The 19,900-nt window shown below is 56.8% G+C and overlaps 5 protein-coding genes across 5 annotated transcripts; 3 read left to right on the forward strand and 2 right to left on the reverse strand.

Moving 5' to 3' along the window:
* Positions 1-842: 842 nt before the first annotated feature.
* On the reverse strand, positions 843-1,934 carry GLRG_04972 (uncharacterized protein; the record flags this gene model as incomplete). The annotated part of the gene is made up of 1 exon (XM_008095657.1): positions 843-1,934. The coding sequence occupies one exon, from the start codon at positions 1,932-1,934 to the stop codon at positions 843-845; it is 1,092 nt and encodes a 363-aa protein (XP_008093848.1).
* A 1,790-nt stretch (positions 1,935-3,724) lies between these two features.
* GLRG_04973 (uncharacterized protein) lies at positions 3,725-4,712 on the forward strand (the record flags this gene model as incomplete). The annotated part of the gene is made up of 5 exons (XM_008095658.1): positions 3,725-3,760; positions 3,974-4,241; positions 4,296-4,330; positions 4,392-4,505; positions 4,563-4,712. 5 exons carry the CDS (start codon positions 3,725-3,727, stop codon positions 4,710-4,712), a joined length of 603 nt encoding a protein of 200 aa, XP_008093849.1.
* Positions 4,713-5,402: 690 nt separating this feature from the next.
* On the forward strand, positions 5,403-8,122 carry GLRG_04974 (fungal specific transcription factor domain-containing protein; the record flags this gene model as incomplete). Its single annotated transcript, XM_008095659.1, has 6 exons — positions 5,403-5,828; positions 5,966-6,176; positions 6,246-6,277; positions 6,366-7,722; positions 7,801-7,934; positions 7,988-8,122. The coding sequence occupies 6 exons, from the start codon at positions 5,403-5,405 to the stop codon at positions 8,120-8,122; spliced, it is 2,295 nt and encodes a 764-aa protein (XP_008093850.1).
* A 1,312-nt stretch (positions 8,123-9,434) lies between these two features.
* GLRG_04975 (uncharacterized protein) lies at positions 9,435-9,831 on the reverse strand (the record flags this gene model as incomplete). The annotated part of the gene is made up of 2 exons (XM_008095660.1): positions 9,435-9,576; positions 9,731-9,831. The coding sequence occupies 2 exons, from the start codon at positions 9,829-9,831 to the stop codon at positions 9,435-9,437; spliced, it is 243 nt and encodes an 80-aa protein (XP_008093851.1).
* Positions 9,832-15,661: 5,830 nt separating this feature from the next.
* Positions 15,662-16,870, forward strand: GLRG_04976 (NmrA-like family protein; the record flags this gene model as incomplete). The annotated part of the gene is made up of 1 exon (XM_008095661.1): positions 15,662-16,870. One exon carries the CDS (start codon positions 15,662-15,664, stop codon positions 16,868-16,870), a length of 1,209 nt encoding a protein of 402 aa, XP_008093852.1.
* Between the last annotated feature and the right edge of the window lie 3,030 nt (positions 16,871-19,900).

Raw genomic sequence — 19,900 nt, forward strand, 5'->3', positions numbered from 1 at the left:
AAAAAAAAAAAAAAGGGGGGGGGGGGGGGGGGGGGGGCGTACGACCCCCGGTAGGCCGGGACGGGCCAACGCACGCAATCCTTAATGAGAATCACCGGGCTGGCCTTGCGCGCGTCGCACGTCCCGACAAGCGAGGCCCGAGAGGAGGATACGGGTTCGTCTGACTCGTCCGGGCTTGTTGTCTGTGGCGTGTCTGAGACGAGACGGTCACAGCCAAGCTTGTCCCTGACAGCCGAGACGAAGCGGAAATGAAGAGTCAGCTTCCTATCTAGTCCGCTCGGTCCTTTTTGGGTGTGTGTGTGTGTGTGTGTGTGTATGTGTGTGGTGTTGTTCCGGTCTGGAAAAGCTTTCCAAAACCCAAGGATTAATGAGGCTCATCGATTGGGATGAGGGCCGGAGCGGCAAGAGAACAAGGCGCTAACACGGGAAGTATTATCTACGTGCAGAGCCTCCCGCGGGTGCATAAGGTTTGGCAAGGTTTTCTGTCGTCCGGAAACGTTGGTTGTTTGCGACGACGTGGTTTGGATGAAGTGTGTTGGAGTTGACATTTCCCAAAAGAGCCCTGCCGAAGACGACGGAATTACAATATGGACATTTCAAGTTCACATGGGGGAGGTGGGTGTTTGACGTGATCTTGCTCATTGAAGAATATGTACGAGAGAGCGATAGGGGAGGGATTAAAACAAAGTATTTCAAACCAGTGATGCAACGTGATCATACCCCATGACGCCGTAAATGTGCCATCCAAGAATCCCCAGGCCGTGACGTTTCGTCACTTTTTCCGTGACGCAAGGAAACTGTTCTGACGCAGAGATGCAGAGAAACTAAAGGAGAATTATGCTCTAAAAGCGGGTGCCGGAAGAGTTGTTGGCGTTGCGAGACCCGGGCCGCATCGTGTTGGGCGGGAAGGCCTGAGGATTCTCGTCAAGGAGGTCCTCTAGGTACGCGCTCGGTGCCCTCTGGCCGTTCCCAGGCGCTGCGGACAGATTGACGGAGCTGGTGCTGAAGTCGCGCCTCACACCGAAGGAGGGGGAATCGGGAGGCGTAGACTCCCTCAACGTGTTGCGGCTTCCATACTGGCCTCGAGATTCGGGGCGGAGGTTCGTCAAGCTTATTGAGTGGCCGTGAGCAGGGCTGGGAGATGCAGTAGCAGCGGCGTAGAACCCAGAAGGCAGAAAGCGGGAGTCGCGGGCATTGGTCTGGTTGTTGATATTGCTACTGCTGCCGCCGCCGGCCGCTGTCGGCGAGAAGAAAAGGTTCGACTGGCTCGGGGTAGCCGAGGGGATGGGACCGCGTTGCGTCCTACGCACACCACGTCCGCCGGCAGGAGGGAGAGAAGGAGTGGATTCGCGGTCGGTGTACTTGTAGAACTGGGCGGGAGGGGCAGGGAAGCTCGCCTTGTCGTTGGCATCGTGCTGGGCGTAGGCGGCCCGGGCGACGGAGCGGTGCAGGAGGCAAGCGACGATGCCGCGCCAGATCAGGATGCCGAAACCAAAAGCACCGAGGATGGCACCAACTGCGATGAAGACGGTTCCCTGAGGAGCGGTGGACTGGTGCATGTAGGGGGCGTTGTTGGTAGGGGGGACGGTCGGCGGCGGATAGGTCGCAACAATAGGGGCGTTGGTGAGGGATGGGAAACCCGTGAGGACCTCGCCAGTGGTCCCGGAGCCGCCGCCGGTGATCCTAGGAGCGCTGATGCTCGCTTCCGTGGTCGCAACGGCACCAGTGTTGGAAATGACAGCGGTCACCGGGTTTGTGCGAGTGGGCTGGGCCTCTTCCTGGGATGCGGAAGTCGCTGGCGTCGATTGAGGGCTGGGTTGAGCAGCTTCCCGGCTCGGGCTGTCCTGGGCCAAAGCCGTGGCCGAGAAAAGAGATAGGGCGGCGAAGGTGGACAGCAGAAGCGTGCGCTTCAGCGAGTTGCGTAAGGGGGCCATATCCACCTGCTTGATCGGAATGCCCGGCTACGTCCGAGGGTCGAGGTTTCGATGGAATTCGGTGTTGGAAACCAAGACGATGCGGGCGTATCAAGGTGTCTTGTTCACGAAGCCGGTCGTTGCAATTGTATCCGGTTGACGAGGGAAGTTAGGATTGGGGAGGAAGGGTGTCGGAGCCGGCGGGCAAAGGAGCGTGGTCGTGGTGGTGGTCGTGGCTGGCGGATGGCGGATGGCGCGGTTTAGAAGTAGATGAAAGGATGGTGCGCGGCGAGTGGAAGGAAGATATCGCCAAATTTTGCAAAACGCAGGACAGACTATGTGAGACGTTTAAAGATTGAAAGGGATCCGCTGGCTAGAACATTGCTGATACCGGCTGATCTTCTGGCTGAGTGAGCAGCTTCCGAGGGCTGGCTGTGAGGGAGAGGGATGGAGGGAGCAGGAAAGGGAGGGATGAGGGTTGCGTGATGGGGAAGGCGAGGGAAAGCAGAGGCGGGTCCGGGCCATCAGCAGGGGAGGGGCCTGGGTAGAAAAAGGAGGGAGGAAGGGTCTTTCCCTGGTGGAGAAGGACGGGACCGGCGTTCAGAATGTTATTAGCGGGCGAGACGGTTTTCGGCCTGTGTGGCGCGGCGCATTTGGCTGCAACGGAGGGAGGGAAGGTTCTGACTGACGTGCTGCTCTGTGTTTGTTGCTGATCTGTTTATTTTTGTGCATTCGGGCAGGCATTTGAGAGAAAAAGAGACATGCAGACTGACAGACAGACACACAGTGCTGGGACGTCACATGCATAGGCAGGTTTCTGACCTGCATGAGGTGGAATCTGGGGAGACGGCATACAGTGTGGTACAGCACAAAACTGCGCAGATGAACTGTGCAGAAGTCGCCCTCCATGATGCTTTGCTCGTATTGACAGAGTTGGCTCCACTAATCAGCAGCTCTCAGTATGCGCTACAGTGGCTCCAGGTCGCCAACACGAGCCCTCATCCGGGGTAAACGGTCAGCGTACCTGGCAGAAGCCCACCTAACGGTACTTGTACGAGATCTTCAGAATCCGTCAATTAATATGGGCCGCCAAGTTACGAACCGATTGCAAGCAAAGCCTCTCTCAAGAATGCGAGTGATGGATGGATGGCCCACCCCACGAGTCACACATCCTGGGCTGCTGATAGTTTGCAACCGCTCGTTGAATACCTATCGTCAGTTTGCCCTCTCACTATGAATTTTGTCTGTCTATCATCTTATGCATACACCGAAATCCTGATGCAAGGCACCGCCTTGTCTTACGCCCATCTCCTCCATCATCTGGGCGTGCTGATCGATCGTTTGTTTCTTTAGTGTAATTGCTGGGAGGGGAGATTGCAACGCTAACGCCTGCCCGTCCAACCGGTGCGAGAGGGCCCTTGTCATTCGTTGCTCTGGGCCACCATCGATGCCCCACCTCGCCCGAAAACACACTGCGCCGACGTGACTCTTCCTCGCAAGAGCACAGACCTACCTGGCTCTTTTTGGTGGTACGCCCATACATAGTACACCCGTCCACCCATACACTGACCGATGCACACCGAGGTCGCTGAGAACCTCCGGACGGGCACACCGAAAACTTTTTTTCCCTCCCTGCTGGCGCCCCACCCCACGCCGCCACACACCGCCACACATGGCAGGCAGGCGGCGAACTCCAATCAATCCATCTTCATACAATAGCCTTGCCTAGCCTTGTCAACACCACAGCTTTGTCAATCGACAGACACTCACCTCTCACGGCCATCCACCCAAAACAGACGATATAACATACAATGGGTGTCCAGAAAAGGACCAGAAAGTTCGCCGAAGTATGTTTCGCTCTCCTTTCCTGCTCTTTCGTTGGCCACAGAAAATGTCCCTTATCGATAAGGACTTTTTTCTCTGGCATCGCGAAAACTTCACGATGATCCTGATGCCCCGAGCCCGACGATGAGAACTCGTTCTCGGACAAACGACTCTTCCGGGCCTTTTTAGGGGACGCAGTCTCATGCGAACGCTTTGCTGACAATCCCGCTCACCAGGTCAAACGAGTTATTGGCAAGAACGATGCCCGGCGCAAGGAGAACCTGAAGAAGGCCGAAGAGGCCATCGAGAAGGCCAAACGCGAGCGTGCCGGCCCCGATGGAAACGAGAAAATTCGCGAAATCCCCCAAGTCCCGTCATCATTCTTCTTCCAGGCCAACACCGCCCTCGTTCCTCCATACAGCGTCATCGTTGATACGTCCTTTTGGAATAGGACATTGCAAATGAAACTGGAGCCGCTAGAGACGATGATGGACTGTCTTTATGGTAATCTACAGAACACACTGTCTTCGGCTACCCCGGGCTAACAGGTCTCCCTAGCGACGTGCCAGCCTATTGTCACTGACTGTGTCATGGTGAGCACTCCGAGTTGAGGTTAATTCCAATTAATCTTCTTTACTGACAGCGGTTCCCAAGGCCGAGTTGGAGAAGTTGGGTCCCAAGTTCCGCCTTGCGCTGAGGTTAGCCAGAGACGAAAGATGGGAACGTCACAAATGCACCCACAAGGGTGTGTATGCAGACGACTGCATTGTAAGTCGCACATACGTTCTACTGAACAAGGCTTTTCAGCTGACTTCTGCGATCTAGGTGTCGAAAGTATCGAAAGATCGGGTCTACATCGTTGCAACCAACGACGCCGGCCTCGTCTCCCGTCTCCGCCGAATCCCGGGTGTTCCCATCATGAAATGTGCCCGCGGAAAGTACGTCATCGAGAGACTGCCGGACGCCCCGGTGTAAACGGCCAAGAGTTGTTTGAGAGAACGACGGCACATTATAACGGTGAAGGGACAAGATGGTTCAGTGTTGAGATATTGGCAAAAAGGCAGAGACTCTTCCGTGTGAAACTCGCAGCCTCAGTGTTAGGGTTCCTGAGAACCAACGCTATGGCTGGAACGCAAAAGCACTTATTTTATCGGCCGTTGGCCGCCCTGCACAACTGGGAGGAAACAAGCTGGGTCGTGATGTTTTCGACCCGGCTGTCTTTGGATTCGACATTGTGGAAGAAACCGCTTGATGTTCGGACTTAAAATACCTTATCCCCGAATCTGACGGGCAAATGGCGACGTCAGCTTAGTTGCCTGGTTTAGAATCCTTTGAAATCAAAAGAATGAACACGCACGATTCGCGCCTCTCCTGCTTGAGACCTGCTGCCCTCTCTAGGCCGCCCGACATACCCGTGTTGCTGTACCGGACTGACGCTAGTGGAAACTCCGGCGCCGGGACTGGCGTCGAATAGAGCCCCCCGCCTCCGGATCCCAGCAAGGGCATCACGGCGGAGCAACCCTCCGGCATATCCCCGCTCGTCAAGGACACCCTTCCGACATCCGCCCCCCCCCCCCCCCCCATACGGGGCGGTGGACTCCTGTCCGTCTATCTACGGAGATGCACCGGGACGCCCCCGCGCCCATAAACCTCCCAACAAGGCCCATGGACCTGGGGCACGACGCGAGCCCGCCGGGGCCCGCCTCGGGCGCGGCGGCGGCGAAACGCTCCCGCGTCCCCCTGTCATGTGGCCCGTGCCGAGCCTCCAAGCTGGGGTGCGACCGCGCGGCGCCGTGCGGCCAGTGCCTGAAGAAGTCCCGGCCCGAGAGCTGCGTCTACGCGCCCAAGCCCGAGAAGAAGAAGCCGCCCAAGGGCATGGCGGCGCGGCTGAGGCAGCTCGAGAGCATGGTGCGGACGATGATGGACGACGGCGTCGCCTCCGCCCCCTCCCGAACCTCCCCCTCCCCCTCTGTCGCCGCCGGCGCCCCGGCAGAGGAGGTCGGCGTCGCCCAGCCGGGCGGGCAGCTAGTCCGCGGGGAGAGGGCGAGCACGTACGTCGGCGCCACACACTTCATGGCGGTCCTCGAGGATGTAAGTCACACGCTCCGCTCCGCCAGTTCACCTGTCGTGCGCCTCTGTTGGGCACGTTCACGTTCGGAGAAGGCGAGAGAGAGGGAGGGAGAGAGAAAAACAGCGGCCGGCTGACAGGCGGGTGGGGAGTGGAACAGATCGAGGACATCAAGAGCTATTTGGAAGAGGCCGAGCTCGACGACGACGAGAGCCCAGGGCCCTCGGGCGAGCTCGAGACGCCGGACCTGATCTTCTCCTCCTCGGGAAACGCGCCTCGCAGCCGCGAGGACCTGATGCGGCTGATCCCCGACCGGAAGATCGTCGACCGGCTCGTCATGCGGTACTTTTCATCGCAGAGCCCTTCGCAACGTGAGTGACCGCCACCCTGGGAAGCTGCACGGGGTTGTCTCTTGTGTATTGTATTCTGACCAGGCGCAGACATCGTCCACAGACCAACGTTTGTAAAGCAAGTAAGTTCCTCACCTTCCGGCCCAGGACGCCTCTCGAACCCCTTCGTCGCCATCGTCGAGGCCGCACTGACAGCGCCCTCCGTCCAAGTACGCCCGGTTCTGGGCCGACCCTCCCGGTGCCCCCATCCACTGGATCGCTCTCCTCTTCATGATCATGTCCATCGGTTTCTTCTACTCCACAGTCACGGCGCCCCACGAATTCGTCTCCGACTCCCCGGAACTGCCGATGGACCGCATCAAGGTCTTCCGTGCGGCGGCGGCGTGGTGTCTCGTCTGGGGCCGCTACACCCAGCCGTCCATCGCTACGATCCCGCCCTTTATCCTCTACGTCGAGTCCGAGTTCGCCACCGCCCGCGCCGCCCAAACCAACTGCTACGTTCTGTCGTCCGTGTGCCTGCGGCTGCTCCTGAAGATGGGGATGCACCGCGACCCGGACCGGCTTGCCGGCATCTCCCCCTTCGAGGGCGAGATGCGCCGCCGCATGTGGAACATGGCCGTGCAGCTCGACCTCCTCGTCAGCTTCCACATGGGCCTGCCGAGCATGTTCAGCGGCATCGACAGCGATTGCAAGCTCCCGCGAAACCTCGTCGACGAGGACTTTGCCGAGGACTCGGCCGTCCTCCCGCCCCCGCGCCCGCCCACGGACTACACCGAGATGACGTACCCGATCAACAAGTCGTGCGTGATGCGCGTATTCGGCCAGATCGCGCGGCAGGCGCACCTCCTCGCGCCGCCTCCTTACAGTGAGGTCATGCGCCTCGACGGCCTCCTCGGAGAGGCCTGGGCCAGCGTGCCGCAGTTCATGAGGGTCCAGCCTCTAGAGCAGTGCGTCACGACGCCGGCGGTGCAGATCATCCAGCGCTTCGGCCTCGCCGCGCTTTACAACAAATCCCGGTGCGTGCTGCACCGGCGATTCCTCCTGGAGCCCCTGCCGCGGCGGGAGCACGACCACTCGCGGCGGCAGTGCCTCGAGGGCGCCATCGCGCTACTCGACTTCCAGAACACCATCTGGCAGGCCTCCCGTCCGGGCCACATGCTCAGCCAGCACGGGTGGTATGTGTCCTCGCTCGCCGTCCACGATTTCCTTCTGGCCGCCATTATCCTCTACCTGGCCGTGGGCAACCGGCAGTTCTGGGACGGCGGCGTCGAGCACGACTGGATGGCCGCGATGAGCCCGCCGCCGACGAGGGAGCGCCTCCTGCACCTGCTGCAGCGGTCGTACTCTGTGTGGGCCAGCATCGCCACAGACGTGCCCGAGTTGCGCAAGACGGCGGGCATATTGGAGACGATGCTGGGCAAGCTCGGATCGCCGCCGAAATCACCGCCAAAGGACGAGGCCGGCCAGGCTCTGTCGGTTACAGGGCTGGGCGAGGGCGGTGGTGGTTTGGTCTCGGAGAGCAGTTCTAGCCAGGAGTATCTTCTCCCCGGCAGCCTTTCCATTGACAGTAAGAGCCGCCTCCCCCGCCCTCTCCCTCCTTCCTGGGACTTGACTGACAATGGTGGGTTTACTAACGAAATGGCAGGTCCGACTGCGTTCTCCTTGGATACGGCGAGCAACTTCCAGCCGTTTGACTTCATGAAGTCTGGACTCGGACCAAACGACTCTGGTCTTGATCGTGGTTGGGTTGCAGTTGCAGTTGGAAACGAAATGGACTGGGTGCGTCTGCATTTTCACAGAGACCTAACAGAGTAACTTGCTAATTTCCACAGCGCTACTTTGACAACATCATCGCTCAGCCCAACAATGACCCCCTCGGGTCCTTCGGGCCTCTTGACACGGACCAGCAGTGGTTTGACCGAGCGCCGGCGCCGGGCGACTTTGAGTTCCCGGGGTCAGGGGCTTAGGGTTCAATTCTGGGAGAGCATGGCTGAGCTCCAGTTGACCATGCTGTCCTCTACGGAGGGCTACATGGATTACATGTCAAGACGGCTTGCCCGTATGCCTCTGCCAGAGCGGCTCGGCAAGCCGATGCAATGGGCCCGTAGGGGATGCCTGGTTGTAAGCGGTGTAGGCTACGTACAAACGTGCAAACATGTGAGCCAGGGCTAGCTGGCAAGGCAGGGATGTCAAAATAGATCGACACATGTGACTTGAAAATAGACGCGAGGTCGGCGCGGAACAGCAATTTTGATAGCGTGACCCCGGATTTTTCTTTCCTCTGCTTCGGGCCCTCCTTCTCATCAAGACCTGGCTGGACCGATGGCGTGCGGTGAGAGGCCGTGCCAGCCATACCTAAAGGAATTGGACCCTGGAGGTCGAAGAGGGGGGTCACCTCTCCGAACAGAATTAACGTGACGTAAAAACGGTGGACCGGTTGAAGTGGCCGGCGGCCAGTCGGGCGGGAAACAAAAAAGGAGGAAAAAAAAAGAAGAAAAAAGGCAAAGGACCCCAACAATGTCGTCTCTGACAATGACGCTGTGGTTTCGGTCCTATGCACACGTAGGCTTTGCTGTGGGAGGATGGATGCGGCGTTCCATTATGGTAGGCAACGTGTGCACCTACAGTGGTAGGTAGTGAGTATAGGTAGTAATTGATTAGGTATTATTTATGTACAGAGTAGGAATAATGGTGCCATTGAAGCAAGGCAGGGGTCCTTCTTCCCCGCAAAATGGGCGGCAGAGAAGCGGGGACTATCTGCATTAGACCAGCAGCAGCTCTAGATGCTGCCGGGGCTTGTTCGCTGGTGCATGTCGTCGTCGTTTCGGCTGGTTCTGGTTCTAGGCTCTACCGTCGCAGCTCCCTCGGCTTGACATGGGTGCCAAGCGTCACAATGCTTCCCGGGTGCTGGGTTTGGTGAGGTACATGTCTTCCGCGGAGATGTCCGTTTCGGAGAAGGGAGAGGGGGGAATGTTGGCTTATGAGCAGACTGTAACATCAGTCAGCTCGTTGGATGACGGCATGGCGCTGGTTTGGCTCCATTTGTACGTAATGGAAAGAATGCGGCGCTGGCCAGGCCGACATTACGCGATTCTGGAAGCTCTACGGAGTATGTATTGGCACGTCCTTACCCGTGCCTGTTCCTTCGTCTCAACCGTTTGTCAATCTGCTTACGCACCTTGGCGCCTTCCGTCAGCCTAGTTGAGAGGCGGCTCATCTTTTGCCTGTCTTTGTCTGCCAGCCCAGCCCGTCGTTTCGCCGTGTCGTATTGCCCGGTAATTACTGCATCTTGTGCAGGAGAAAGTTTTCGTCGCCGCCGTCGTCGTCGTCGTCGCCGCCGCCGCCGCCATCGGTGTCCTGGCGGCTGACCGGTTCGCCGGTGATGGAGGTGTACGAGACAACGGTTGCAGCAGCTGCAGGTCTGGACTTTCAGCAGGAGCAGGTTCCGCCTCAAATTTCACATTAGCCTTTAGGGATGGATGCTCCACTGGGCCGCGTTTGCATCCTGCGACTCGACCCGGGCCCTTTGGAGAGTTTCGTTCCGTCTACTCCCCTCCCCTCCCTCCCATACATACTGGCCGCCGGCATGTTGCTGGGCGACAGGATGCAGCATGCTCGGGGGAAGGTGGCCACGAGACGCAGGTCTCGATGATGCTAATCCATCCTCGCTCGTCATGTTGCAGCATGTTGCGCCATCCGTACAGCAGGTGCCGGGCTGACAGTGACGATGAATCGACGACCAATGGCACCATTCGTGCAAGGCCGATGCGACGGAGCAGTCGGGCGTCTAACAGACCCTCGGATTCTGAGAGGTTGGCATCTCTGCAGCCGATGTGCATGAGAGGCCCTCGGAGCCAAAGAAGCGACGGCGTGGCCACGGTGCTGGGCTCAGCCTGGGACGTGCGAGTGTGGCACGGGTACATCACAGAGGCTAATCTCGGACCATGCAAGAGAGTATTAGGGGCCAGATACTAGTGCGCTGCGGTGGTGGTGGGAGAGCAGGAGCGCGTGTCTGGTTTTGCACCACATTTGCCCATCGTAGCGCAGGATTGCGATATTCCGATGGGGGGGCTTTTCTGCCTGGGAGCTAACGGTGGGGAGACACAATTTTCGGGACCAGGCCCATGCTTGTACGCCATGCGCATGCGTAGTTTACCTAGGCATTCTTACGTAGTAGTTCAGGCAGGTATCGCAAGTACTCAGTCAAGCATCCGGTAGGAAATTATAGCGCGTTGGCATCCGTAACCGGTCCGTATTCTGTCGCGTACAAGTTTTACGGATACAGTCGTTAGGCATCCGTAGTAGAGTGACCAAGGACAGCCAAAAGGGCTCGACGGCGTAGGTTTCTGTGCACCACGGCCGTTTGTGTGGAGCTCGGAGTTCGGAGCCACTAAAACAGGAAAATCAAGGAGCCGGGGGGGGGGAGAGAGAAAAAAGAGAAAGAAAGGGAAAGAAGAAAACTTTGCATAGTGTTGGGTACGGAGGATAACGTGGCATCCGTATCGGGATGGATTCCGACAACAGGCCAGTGTCGACGGCGTGTGGAGACGCTGATTTGCGCTGGGGGTTGGCCGGCGCGATATTGCTTAAATCCAAGGCACCCCGTTCCGTGATGAGAGGTCAGTGTACGGAGCACGGATACGGATACTAGGTATCTCTCTTATCTGATGACGGCGGGTCGAGCAGAAAGGATGGGGGAGTAGGTATCCGAACATACATAGTACACTATCCGTACACTACAGCACCTCAGCTATCTTGGGGCAACAATGGGAGACTACGGATACTAAGCGTACATAGTAGTATATCTAGTACGGTATCCGTACATGTAGTTTAGACAGGCAGACAGAAGCCAATGGATTCATTCATTGGCCCGGTTGGCATTCCGGACTTTGTATCATTGGCCAGCGACAGCCTTCAGTCGAAGCCAATACTGCCTGCCATGCAGCGTTGATGCGGAACGGCGCAGTGTTAGTACCTAGTTTGCACCTAGCTAGCTGGGTGCTGGCCTACTAGGTGAGGTACGCCTACACTGTGTCCCGAGAGGGATTCTGATGGACGGAAGCCTTCCATGGCCGTGAGTGAGTAAGAAGTCTGGGTCCGGTCCGGGTAGGAAAGAGGGAGAGTGGGGAGGGGTGTATGCAAAAGTTGCAAAAAGATAAGGAAAATTTTTCCAAGGCACGCACCTACTGCGTACAGCTACGTAGCAAAGTAGGTACCGGTAGGTACTATGTGGGTTGGTAAGCCAAGTAACCCGCCGCACTGCGAAAGAAAGGGGGGGGGAAGGAAGGATAACAAAAATTGGAGACAAGTGAGGAGCGGTTTCCCACTTTGGGTAGGTAGACTCCTAAGGTAAGAACAACCGTGCAAGCGAAACGCTGAGCCAACCGCAGCCAACCTCTTACATAATAAAGCCAACCTTGGGTAAATTACACTACATAGTAGAGTCCTGACTTTCCTTACTGGAGCGGCGGACAGACGGCATGGACTGGATATCCAGGAAGAGGAGAGACAAAAAAAAATGTTGCGATTGCGGCGGCACTGGGAAGGCCCCAGCAGTGTACAGTGTTTTCATACAGTACGGGTACTTGCAGTTGGAGTCTTCTCCTCCACTGCACTGTCCACTGCACGTGTGTTACCCATGTATGTTACACTACTTCTCCATCTCTCCAACTCCCTCTTGCTGCTGCGCTTCCCAGTTTCTTCGTCACCGAGTTGATGAGCGTGGAGTGTATCCATGGTGTACGGATTCTGTACGTTACCTACTCCACGTAAAGTACAGTAGGTACGTTGCAGCCACGGTCAGCCCTCCCGGTCTCGGTTGATGCATCACCCGATTCAGTAACCAAGTACCCGATCCGAGGCCGTCACAGGCTGGAGATGCAACGGTTGGAGCACGGTTTCTCGAAGTTGCTGGAGAGCGTCGGCTGGCAAGGAGGAGGAGGAGGAGGACGACAGGCACTTGGCAAAGCAGGGAAGGTACCGCGTACACGTGCCTCATCCTCGATACCGTATCGGTCCAAGTAGGTAGGCGTACAGGCAGAATCCCATGGATGGATACCATGCCAATCATTCGTACCTCCCTCTCCCATCCATCCATCCTGGTTGGAAGAAACTTTCCATCACCTTGCAGTTTCCAATTCATTACTCGATAGCCCGTGGTAATGTAATGTAATGTGATGTGACGTACTGCGGTAACGCTATTCTGCACCTTATCATCAGTGTTTGCAAGCCATATTTGTCTGTCCTATAGCACATAGCAATGTCCAGCATTGTTCCATCTCGTCCCATCGGCGGCTCCCCCGAAAATTAAAAAATTAAAAAAAATTAAAACAGCCATGCATCCAGTACAAGTAGTGTAAAGCAGGCCTGCCTGCCTGTTTGGTTGTTTGCTTGTCTGCTTCCTTGCTTCCCCTCCCGACGACCCCCGGGGCCGGCCATGCTTCCCGGGCCTCCATGGATGATGGCTTGAACTTGTGTGCATGTGTGTGGCGTTTCCGCTCGATGGAGCCCCGTTGTTGCGCTTGCATCAAGGTCCAAAGGAAAAAACGCAACCTGCTCACCCTCGTGGCCGCCGGCGCGAGGATTCAATTATTAACAGAAAAGGGCCAATCCACCAAATCGAACCGTCTAGTTTCCCTAGTTAAAATCCAAGTTTCTCTTGGTCGTTTTCGTCTCCCGACTCTACTCGTCCCGTCCCGTTCCGTTTGTCGTCCTTGAGTAATCAATCCTACCTGTTCGTACACACACACTACAAATATAAAATAGAATAAAATATGTACCAATACATCGACACTTGACCGCCGTTGTCATCGTCTCGGCCGACCTCATTATCTACTTACCTTACCTACCTACCTAGCACACAGCTAAGAGAGCAAACCCCACCCTTGCCCGCCTCTGCTCACTGACACACACATATTCCTCGACTTTTCCTATTCCGTTTGCCCGTTTAATCTTTTCGAGACTTCGCTGCTCTTCTTTTCCCTCCCCCCCCCCCAAACAACCTGCAAGTCTACCGTTGACTTACACGCAGTTGTCCTGCTGCTCTATTTATTCGTCATCAACCGGACCGGCAGAAACCACCATCATCATCACCCCCGCCGCCGCTCCCTTGCACGGCCCTGGACGATACAGCATCACTTGTCCGTTTCCAGTTGGTTAAATCACCACCACACACGGACTGACTAGAACCGGCTCCGAAAGCTTTGATGCTCCTCAACTAAGGTCATCTGGTCCTCAACCCCTTCTGCCTTTACCTAGAACGCGTTGGGTCCTTGTCTTGGTCTACATAGTATTCCTATCTAACCCCTCTCGCCTTGGCAGCCTGGGCGCTCCGCTCCGATCTCTTACCTTCTTCTCAAGGTTCGACTTCACATAAATCAACCCCATATCTCTCAACCACGCTGCATACGAGCCCTTGCCGCCTGCAATCAAAGAGCCGCCTTTCGAGGCAAGTGGAAGGCCATCGCGATAAAAAAAAAACCAGCACGATCCAAGAGCCCCCCCCCCCCCTCAGGAAAAAAAAAACTATCATCTGATCCGACCACTACCCACTGTGCCGTGGATCTCGCGCTTTCGCCCTTTCTGGCCATACCCGACCCTGTCCTGTATCAACCCATACACCGCTGTGAGGCATTCAATCACCCTCGGAACCACCAGCTTCGCATCAGATTTCCACGCCGAACTCCAATCCAGTTCGTCCGCGCAGCTCCCAGGCAATCTGGCCAGTGACGCTCCAACTCCCATACAGGGTCACGACCAACCACTAATTCCTCCGATTGGTCGACCTTACCTTGCACTGTGAGCATTCGGATGCAGATTGTTGTTGGACAGCCCAGGAACGACAGCAAATCCAGCGAGCACGCACATCATCATCACCCTGACGAGGTTGTCCCGACTAGACAAGTCGACCAACAGCAATTGCACACTTGACTGAGACCAGAGGATACATACACACGCACATACACACACACCCTAGTCTCACTCACCCTTACACGCATCGCTCACTGTTTCTTTCACACACACACACACACACACACATACACATACACACAAACGCGCGCGCGCATACTTATCTGCCACATTCCCTCAGCTGCTTCACGCTTCGCGGCACCTCACTATCCACTCACCATCAAGCTGCCTCGTCTCATTTACGTGCAGACACCTCCTCCAATCATTCTACAGCTTCGGCAGCTGCCAACTTCCAGCTCTTGGACGCTTATCTCAGGAACGCCCGGGGTCAGTACGAGACAGCGTGCGACAAACCCCGAGATATCTCTCTTCTGAACTGCGGACTGCTGCCTCATCCCGACAAATTTCCCTTATCAGCATCGTCGACGAAGACGACGACGACGACGACGACTGCCCTCTGCTCTTCTCTCCCGCATTCCCACATCCCCCCTCCCCCCCCCCCCCCCCACAGACCAGACCGGGATAGCACCTTCATCACCTCCGCCGACGAACGCAGCCTAGCCTGCCATCCGTTCGTTCCCCCAGATCTTTTGATCGACACCTTGGCCTGAACAGGCTTACTACCTACCTATCTTGCACATTGGCTTCTTGCTGGGGTCAACCCCGCCACCGACCCAAGGGGGGAAAAAGGAGCTCCTCCCCTTTTGATAGCACCGTTGGCTATCTATCTCGCCATTCCTCCCCTCAATCGCACCCCTCAGGGTTCTTGAATCATACGGGTCCGAGAACCGCGTTTTACTACCTTTCTCCTCCCTACCCCGACGGCTCACCCTGTCACCTCACCTCACCCTTCCACCGGCCACTCTCAGTCAGCTTCTGTCCCGTGTCCCTCACCCTCGCCGACGCAGAGACTAGAGACCAGACCTACACTTGGCCCGTTCGGTCCTCCCCTATTTCGCGATAGCCCTCCCGCCTGCTATAGGTTCGAGGCTACGTATCCGTTTGTCATGGTTAATATCTCTCTTTAAAAACATTCCCATAAACCCCGACCCCTGCGACAAAGGCCGCTTTCGGGATAACCAGCCCACCAAACCCAGCTTCACCACCACCACCACCAGCACATCGCTCTTCTTCTCCGCAAACCCGGAGACCGACCGCACTTACACCCTTCCTACCGCGCAGCCCATTCTCCGGGGAAGAATAGCGGGGTTGACTTGACGATAAGCCCTTGCATCAGCGACTCTTTTTTTTTCGCCGACTCAAAACTCTTTCTTGCGCTGCTGCCGACCACTCGGTCCTTATTTTTTCTTTTCTTTTTCTCTTGCTCTTCCCCGCAAGAACAGTTTTGCATCGGAGACCCCTAAATGGTGACCTTGATGCCTTCCCAACTCAATGGGATCGGGATCCCTATCCGGCCCGCCAAACAGCAGCAACAACAACAGCAACAACAGGATCACTCAAATCACCCCTACCACGGCGACTCGGCCGTTTACAGCACCTTCAGGACGCACAAACACTCGCGCTCATCCTACTCCGAATCGTCACCTCTGGCCTCCTCGAGGAACAACTCCTTGACGTTCCGCCCCTTCAAGCGCCCAATGCCCAGCCCCAACAAGACGATTGCCGTCATCAACGCCAGCGGTCGTCAGGCCGCCTCGTTCATCAGAGTCGCCACTGCCGTGGGCTATCACGTCCGCGCCCAGCTGCGGAACCTTGAAGGTGTCGTGGCAACAGAGGTCAACTCAAACCCTAACGTCACGGTCCTTGTCGGCGAGTTGTACACTCGACACAAACCCACGCCGGACAACAGAGACGTGACAACCAACGGTCCCATTTCCGGCGTCGGTGTAAACCACGACCTAATCAAGGAGCTCTTCCGTGGCTCCCAGCTTGCTTTCATCAACACAACCTTTTATGGTGACGAGTTGGAGATCGGGAAGGCGCTCGCCGATGCCGCCAAAGTGGCCGGGGTTCAACATTATGTTTACTCCTCCATGCCGGACCACGCAGCCTACAATACGGACTGGCCGTCGTTGCCCCTATGGGCAGCCAAGCACAAGGTCGAGGAGTACGTGCGCTCCATTGATCTGCCTTCCACCTTCGTCTACACTGGTATCTACAACAACAACTTCACGTCGTTGCCGTACCCGCTCTTCTGCATGGAACTCCAGCGCGACGGCTCCTTCCAGTGGCAGGCTCCCTTCCACGAGGATGTGAAGCTGCCATGGATCGACGCCGAGCACGACATTGGCCCCGCCATTCTGCAAATCTTCAAGGACGGCGTGTCAAAATGGCGTGCAAAGCGCATCGCTCTGGCATGGGAGATGCTGACCCCTCGTGAGGCTTGTGAGGTTTTCGCCCGAGGCGTTGGGCGCCCCGTCAGGTATATCCAAGGCCCGATCGAGCTCAAAGTCAAGATTCCCACCGGATACCGCCAGCAACTCGAGGCGCTGGAGAAGCTGTTTTCGCTTGGCCACCGGGACCCCAAGGAGCAGCCTCCGTACTTTGGCGATGTGGAGCTGGAGAACAACTGTCTCTCTCAGTCCATGGCGCTGTGGGAAGGCCCGCGGGGACTCGAGGAATACGCGCGGGAAGTCTTCCCTCTCGAGGAACAAGCCAACGGTCTAACATGGATGTTGGAGGAAGAGGAGGAAGTGCCCGAAGACGAGGTCACGTCAGCTACCCGTCAGAGGGACCATGAAGTGCAACAAGAAGCAGACGAGGAGGAAGAAGAATACTCGGACAACGAGGACGACGGTTTGGTCATGAGAGGTTTGAAGAGAGACGAAGAGGAATGGCTCGCATGAAGGATCGGAGCATGATCGAGGCCGCAGGACCACTTGGGCTGGACGGCCGTGAGCTCGAGCGACCGTGAAGCACACCACACATCCGTACACGACATACACATAGCATGCGGCGGCGTCCGGGCGACGAAGACGGAGGTGAAAACGAAAGGAACGGTTGGGGAAAAAATGTGCGTTTGGAGGATTCGATTTTCTTTTCGGGTCATGTTTGTTGTTGCCCAGCAGTGTACCTCCTGGCTGGGCAGGCTTGTTTGTGTGATGGTGTTGACAACTCATCCCCTCGAAATCGTTCATACGGGGGCTGGCATGGCGTTGCATGGTTGACAAAAAGACAAAAAAGGGTGGCGAGTAATGCAGAGCTCGCTGGTATTTGGTGTTTTGATTTAGTCTCGTCGTTGTATGACAGCATCGCGGTACGAAGAAGGACAGAGTGGAAAGAAGCGGGGGGCAATGGGCCAACAGTTGGTTCTATCATTACAATACATATATGCAAAGCCTTTGTTGATCCCAGCCACCCAAGCACATGACGTGAATGAGACGGGGGCGGAGAGAGGAGAGGTGTGGAGGTTTAAGGGGGCACAACGGAGCCGGGCAAGGGGAATTTCCTCATTTATGACGGCGGTTGTTCGTCGGTTGTGACCGACCCAGAACGTCACTTGTGTTGTACGTGTCTGCCCTGATGCCGCGCCGTCCAAGTCCGAACCCCTTGCTCGCAGCGTGGGGGTCCATTTCCCTTTGGTAATGGTGGGAGGCCGGCCCAGGCCGGTGAGCCGCGTGGGAGGAACGGGCGACACTCGCTACAGCGGGGGGTGGGGGGAGGGGTAGGTAATGCCCGGGGCCGTGGATTTGCACAAGGGGCCCGGAAGATGCATGAGATGACTTCATGTCTACTCCATGCTTGGTCCTTCGGGTGACGCAGGCATCTGGAGGGAGGGGGGGGCGGAATGGTTGCGGTACACATCTCCAGGTTCGCATGGTCTCACAACAACAGCTAATTGTTTGATATCACAACACAGGGCGGTCGCAATAGAGTCTGCGCGGTTAATTTGACGATGGGAGACACTAAAGATAGCGCGTGCGGAGAACGTTCTTATAGGAGAACTTCTAGAAGCGTAATCCCTCCCCTCCCTGAGTCAAGTCTGGCAGCCCTGCACCGGGGGGGGCCCTTGAGAATCGGGCCTGGCCTTGTGTGAAAGCGAAAGAAGGTGTAGATAGGGGGACGGGTCCTCTGAGGTCGACCCGATTCGTGCTATCCGATAAGGAAACAAGGTTTTTCTTCCCTTCTTCTTTCCCCTCCATTCTCGAGGGGGAAGCAGGCTTCGATACTCACTGAAGAAGGAAACAAAGGCAGAGCTGTTGTTTATGGAGCTTCTTCAACCCCCCGCGTTTGATCAAGTTGATGTCATCCTCCGGCACAGCGCACTTTGTCCCACTTCGTCCTATCCACCGTCGACAAGAACGATGTTTGTCCCACTGGGGTGGTCTCCGGCACCGAGAGCCCGCAAAGGATATGCAACCAGAGCGTCCCTCGACTCGTGATGCAGCCCTCGATCCACCAGGGGAAGGGATAGGGGGGAGAACATCCAGACCACGCGCTGGCATTTCCCAGCCATCGTGGAAATATGGGCTCTGACCAAAGTACACATGACCGCGAGGTAGGGGGACGCCCTCCTGGGGTGAAGGGACGATGTCACTGGCAAGGGTAGGGGCTCGTTCCATCATCCCCTTATCGCACCTGGTCCCCCGCCCCCGGGTGCGCGCGTACTCATCTGGCATGCCCCCTGGCCAGCCCACTTGGCACAATGTTCTGTCGAGATCCGCGGATGCTTGACCCGAGATAGCTTTTCATATTGCATTTACTAAGGCACCTAGGCTGCAGAGGACTGCGCTAGGCATGCCCTCAGCGGACGCCGCCTGGGCCGGCGATGTACTCTCTCCCTCGGCGTCCTCTTCGGTACAGGCCTCCTTGGGTGTGCCCACGAACCGTGGGGGGGTTTTTTTTTTTCCTTCTTTTCTTTTGACACGAATGTGTTCCGGGGGTCGCTCCTGCTCAACACTCGTTGGTGAACGTCCACCCTTCTTTGAGGTGGGAGACTGATGCTTAAAGAGGTGTTTAGGACCACACAAAGACGACAAGTCCTGTCCGGCCGCACACCCAGGGGGATCCTGTGGTCGTGAGTATAGCCAACATGAAGCCGTGTACCCTTTGGCCCTCGGCTGCATGCTGTACCAGTCATCTCACGTCGGGTCCCATTGTTCCCGTATGTTACCCCTGGACGGGCAGGACAGAAGCGCGGCGGAAGGTCTTGAACCCCCATGCCCCCACGACTCCCCTGCAACGATTTGTTTCCTCTCGGATAACGAAATGAAGACACAGGTCAAGATGGCTTTGCGGCGGCTTTCATATATATCTGGGAGTGCTACGCTCTCTGTACTTTCCAGATCAGGGGCACATGACGTCCGACCACCATCTAAGAACCATAAGCAACGCATCACCCAATGTAATGAAAACGATAGACAGGAAGGACTAAGGAACGGACCGTGAGGCATACGACCGGCTTGATGCACAGATGACGTGAGGTATTCCGGTTCATAGGGGGGCGGGCTGCGGGCCCTAGCACAGGGGGCATTGCGGGCTCACAGGAAAGACTCCCAACGACCAAACCGTGGGTTTCGAACGGCGGCCGCCTCGTTTGCTAGCGAGGAATCGCCCTGCGGGGCCTCATCGTTGGGTGTCGACGTATCGCGGCCACGTTGTCGGGGCTGCGCGTGCTCTGCGAGGGGCGTTGGCTGTTCGTTGCCGCCTTGCCTCACGTGTCGCCACTTGCTTTGATTCGTCCCGTTTTGACCATTACATTCATGTAATGGTGTGCCGAGTACTCCGTACCTAGTTATAGTAGCGGACGACATGTGTAGACGAATGGGGTCACGTTCCGAGTAGGGCTGGCTTCGGCTACATTGGTTGAGCCGGGAGCCAGGTACCACAGGCATTGACATGTTGCGACAACAGCCAAAGAGTCGTCTGAGCAGCGC

This window comes from Colletotrichum graminicola, assembly GCF_000149035.1.
Source record: "Colletotrichum graminicola M1.001 genomic scaffold supercont1.16, whole genome shotgun sequence".
NCBI lineage: Eukaryota > Fungi > Ascomycota > Sordariomycetes > Glomerellales > Glomerellaceae > Colletotrichum > Colletotrichum graminicola.